Here is a 5,224-nt window from a genome sequence, read left to right on the forward strand (position 1 = left end):
TGACACAGCTGTACTAGTCAGGCACACTAACCCTGCAACAGCAGTTACATTACTACAAGAACATATCACAAAAATAGAAAAGTGGCTTCAAGCAAAACAAATCAAAGCAAACCCCGAAAGATGCAAACACATTACATTCACACTGCGAAAACAGAAACCACCAAACATTGTACTAAACGGCACACGCATAACACAAACAAGGCAAGTCAAATACCTAGGACTCCACTTAGATTCACGACTCACATGGAAACAGCATATTAAAGCAACAATAGACAAAATACAGATGGCAAGGAGACAAATGTACTGGCTAACAAGTCGAAAATCCAAACTAAGCATAGAGAACAAACTAAAAATATATAAAATGGTCATAAAACCAATCTGGACGTACGGAATAGCACTATGGGGAACAGCAGCAATGAGCCATATAACCAAAAGATATGATGCTGCACTCCATGCTTAATCGTACTTCGCCTGAAGACGGGTGGTCGGGTCAACGCCGGGAATTCTGCTAATAAGCGATGGTACGGGGATTCCTTGTCGATGGTCCTAATGGATCCTACGTCGGTTTCAGCTGCGGATCCCCTCGTAAACAGCTGGGTAGTCTTGTCCAGGAGTCGCCTGTTTCGCGGGTCGACGAGTAACCCGTAATGGCCCAAAAAGTCAACGCCGATGATAAGTCATGAGCACTTTATTAAAGTAATGCTTTGATACAAAGCGCAAGCCCTGGTATAATATTTTATCGGAATAAATACGCGCGTGTCGAGAAACTTCGTATACACTTTGATGCGTCGATATGCTTACTCTGCGATCGCTGAACTCTCTCGCTCGTCATTTCGCTTGTTTATTTATACTGGTCGAGGGACAGTCGGAAAGTTTGAACTCGACTGCGTTTGACGGTTGAAAGTAACGGCGACATTGTTTTGCTCGGAGTTTATTACACCTTGCAATATCTGTGACCTAACGGTCATGATACTCCGAAACAAAACAACAATAAGATTTGAATTTATCCTGCTCGCGTGCCGCTACAGACTAAAAAGGAAACACCCAACAGATCTCACAAAGGACATAACCTAACATACAAACACTCACCACACTAAAGAAATAAATCAATCAAATTCGAAGATGGTATCCCACTGGAGGTAGCCATCCACATGCTATATTGCTATATCACTAAGCTATAATATTTTGCCAAATGTCCTACTGGACAAATTGTAAAATGTAAATAAATAAATAATAAAAAGAAAGAAAACTGGCTATTCTTTTTATTTGTTGCTGTACCTCCCTTTCCTTTCTTGTCAGATCGTCATCTATGTATATTCTCTTTTCCAATTTGCCTTTCTCCTTCATTACCCTTATTTTTTCCTCCATTGATTTCATCATCGCCACTATTATTGTGTTTTTGTCCCCCACTCTTATCCTATGTGTTCTTTCTATTTCTGCCCCTATTTTCATTTTTTCTCTTATGAACTCCTTTACTGTCCCTTCATTGCTTCCTTCGTTCCAGTCTACTCTTTTGATTACTATGTTCCTTCTTCTTTTCTCTCCTTCTGCTCTGTCCTTCTCCTCCTCGATTCTTCTAATTCTGCCCAATAGTTCCTTCTTTTCCCTTTCCCACCCTTCTCTCCCTCTGGCTCTCTCTGTCTCACTACTTGCCCTTTCCTCTTTCATTTCCTTCTTCATCTCCTCCACTTGCTTTTCGAATATCCCTTTTATTTCCTTTATCATTGCTCCGAATCCTCTTTCCATTTTCTCTATTTTTTCTATCATTACCTCCATTTCTCTCTCCCTGGCTGGTGTCTCCTTTTCTGACAAGCTGTATTTATCCAATGTTAGAAAAAAAACATGTGTTAAAACAATTAAGTTAAAAAGTTGAAGTTTATGGTGGGTCCTTAAGTTTATTGAGGGTCGGAATGACGGTATGTGGACCGTAGGTTGCCAGGCAATGAAGGACGTCGCACGGACCATCTCACGTGACATAACAGAGTTATTCTAAAGAAACGGAAATTTTTTGTGGCTCTCATTTTTTAACATTCTCAAAAATCTTGAATTATATTGTTAACATGATAGAGAAAGATAAAAACTGTAACTTCATAGGCAAATTATAAAGAACTATTAATTTAATTTATTTATATCCGTAAACTACTTTTTATAGATGAAATTCTCAGCCTCCCGCTAATCAAAATTACAAAATTTAGTTTACAACCCATGCTCAATGAAGGAATTTGAAGTTATTTACTAATTTTTCTACTTTATATATATTTTACAATAGGCATATTTATTTTCTCTTTAATCGACTTTGTTTTATTGACAAAAAACATTTAGACTCTTTTCAATCCCCCGTCTGTGAAAATATTTCTAAAAAATTCATGTCTGTGGTATTAACAGAGAGAAAAACGCCCATTGTTCTAGTTGTTCCACGGTACATACTGCACCACGCGACCAAATGTTAAAGGTGCTCCACGCTAGCATATGCAAGAACTTATTTCGTTTCATAACAAATGAGATATACTCGCTGTGGTTCTACGCTATAAGAGTCTATTTCATTGCACAGTTCTACGGGAAATTTTCATACTTTTTTATCTGAAATAGACAAGTATAAGAATAATAAAATCGCGCAATAATTAAATTTAGTTGCCTCAGAAAGAAAAATTAATTGTTTATTATATTATTTTTTAGGGGAAAAAAGAAAATCTTTCCTTTTAAATGATAATGGATCAATGAAAAGACGCTCAATGATGATCAATGATTTTTTTTTATACATATATATTTGACATGAAATTTATTTTCCTCGCGATAACGTTTTTGTTATAATAAAACCTAAATTTCATTTTAATATAGTAGCTGACAGATTGCAAATAATGTTTCTGTTGATGTTGTAACTGTTCTGTATGCGTGTTTATTTATAAAAACGATAAAAAAAGAGGAACAAATTAACTGCAGACAATATTTCACGTCATGATTAATTTGTGATCCACGATTTTTATCCATCTTACTTTCATTACTGAATAAAACTTATAATTATTTAGAAGTTTGCCCTCATCACCGACTTTTATGCTTTTTGAATATACTGTCGGGACCATGACTCTGAACGTATTTGTCTTATATATGTAACCTCTGCACAGTCCTACTTTCCGAGGTATTCGCAAAAAACTATCTGTACTATCTCATTGAATCCGGCCCATATGTATGATATATATTACAGTGCGATTGCACGCGAAATTTTACTTGACTGCCTCGAAATGTAACTTCATGCAATCGAGACTTTTTAAAGCGTAAGGATAGTACGCTGGTGCGTATGTACAAGATGAGTGAGTGACTGATCTACGGGTGTATACCCGGTCAAAGGTTGTTGACTGTACGAAGGATGGAAAATCAGTCGTGTTCGAAGCCGATGCTGTGGCGGAGGAAAGCTAAGGATGGGTGTGTCTAGCACGCGGGACCGGAATTGTTGGTGGTGATTTTGGCTAAGAGAATGAGGGAAATAGACTTTGTTGTTAATTGGTTAAACGAAGGTTGGTGGACTAGGAAGGGCCTTAGCCGCCCTCGATAGAAAGTGGTTAGTGGGAGGCCTCATACGTGAGAAAACTAACTTTCCCGTGTCAAGCCGTAGTAGACAATACTCTTAAAAGAAGCGATTTAGAAAAAGCTGTTAGTTGGGTCTGAAGGACCTTAGCTAGTAAATTCCTTAGATTTACGATGGGTCCTTAAGACTATTGAGGGTATGCAGCAAGGATGAGCGGACATCTGGTTTCCGTCTGGCCCGCGGTGTGTGGCCTGGTCCAGGTAGAGTGTCGCCCGACGTAACATATGTAAACGAATTTCAAGGGAATATATGCACATATTATTATAAACGCGTTCTGATTTATTTGAAACGCCTAGTTTAACGAGGATGGTAAAACACGTGCAGGATAGCCTGTTCCGCTCGCCCGTGTTTACGATTCTACAAAGAATGACCGAATACGCCAATAGCCCGAATAGCAATCGTTAAACGTTGGTGCCCACTAGACTACGATGCCATATGGAATAGCATTAATGTACGCTACCCTCAAATGTCTTCGCTATCTCTTCCTAGAGTCATCTTATGGTGAGCGCGAGGCGAGTATGGGTTCTTGCGTAGTAAGACTACGCCGTAGGGAACCCTAATGAATTTGATATTCTCCTGTCGGGTCACTGCCGATCGTTGCCTTCGTGTACTTTTTGGTTTGCCGATCCGGTGCGAAGAATTTCGAAGAAGTTGGTGGGCCCATACCGGTCAAGACCACCCACCTTAGGGTGGGGCTCCCTGTCAGCCTGCACCGCCTCTGAGTGGCCCTCTGAGTGGCATGCGAACGGGAGTTACTGGTGACGACTGGGCGAAAACAAAGAAATCAAGGACATGGACAACAAGAAGAGTAACGTTTACGGTGCAGGGGAGGGAGACCTTAGTACTCGTACCAACTCGAAAGTGTTTCTACGTCTAGGTAGAATGTACAGAAAGAAATTAGTAGAAGGAACTCCGACATATCGGGGGCATCGAGAGGGAGCGACCCGGGATTCTTCTAGAATGAGCTTCCTTTGTGGCAGGAAGGCGGGAAGTCCTATGATGATATGTTATCGATATACCTACGACGATATATCGTCGGCTTACTCTGTCAATGTAACCACATTGGGGAAGCGATCGTAACGGAGGATCGCCTGGATATGCGATGGGAACGGCGGCGAACATGAAGAGCCGAAGACCGGAACTGGCGGATGGTACCACGGGAGTCGAGTGTAAACCCGGAGGGAGTAGCGACCACCCTGCTCGACTAATTATGGGTTTTGACTCGTGGTGGCAGTGGTTGATGGCCAAGATGCTGGCAAGAGGGCCGATTTAAGGGGTATTGGCTTGCCCCGAATGGCCTTCGGCGGGTGAGCAGCGTCACACCTGCTCCGGAACCGTCCTGGACAAAACGCCCCATTCGACCTGAGACGAGCGATAGCCCCTGCCAGGCTTAACTAATCGAAGTAACAAGGCACTACGTGCCTTGGCTTAGCTAATCAAGGTAGCAAGGTACTGGGTGCCTTGCGCGCTGGTTGGGCGTAACCCCAACCCCTATGGCCCTATGGGGTGCCCAGGTACTGTATGGCGATAAATTTGCGCTAAGGAAAGAACCCGTTACCGTTACCAAAGACAAGAATACTTGTCGCAGCCTCCTGCTGGTCAAGAGGTTCTATAGGACGGCGGTGAGAGGCGGTGAGAGGA

General features: G+C 41.7%; 1 protein-coding gene across 1 annotated transcript; it reads right to left on the bottom strand.

Annotated features, from left to right (window-relative positions):
• Window positions 1-26: 26 nt before the first annotated feature.
• LOC105681558 (probable kinetochore protein NDC80) lies at window positions 27-1,825 on the bottom strand. The gene is made up of 2 exons (XM_012392124.3): window positions 1,255-1,825; window positions 27-32 (listed from the first exon to the last, which is right to left on the bottom strand). The coding sequence occupies exons 1-2, from the start codon at window positions 1,774-1,776 to the stop codon at window positions 27-29; spliced, it is 528 nt and encodes a 175-aa protein (XP_012247547.1). The 5' UTR covers window positions 1,777-1,825.
• Window positions 1,826-5,224: the final 3,399 nt, after the last annotated feature.

The sequence above is a fragment of the Bombus impatiens genome, unplaced genomic scaffold (genome assembly GCF_000188095.3).
Source record: "Bombus impatiens unplaced genomic scaffold, BIMP_2.2 scf_1283, whole genome shotgun sequence".
In the NCBI taxonomy this organism is placed as follows: Eukaryota; Metazoa; Arthropoda; class Insecta; order Hymenoptera; family Apidae; genus Bombus; species Bombus impatiens.

Excerpts from the sequence above, each read along its gene's own strand:
- LOC105681558 (XM_012392124.3), bottom strand. The coding sequence starts at position 1,776 with ATGGAGGTAATGATAGAAAAAATAGAGAAAATGGAAAGAGGATTCGGA.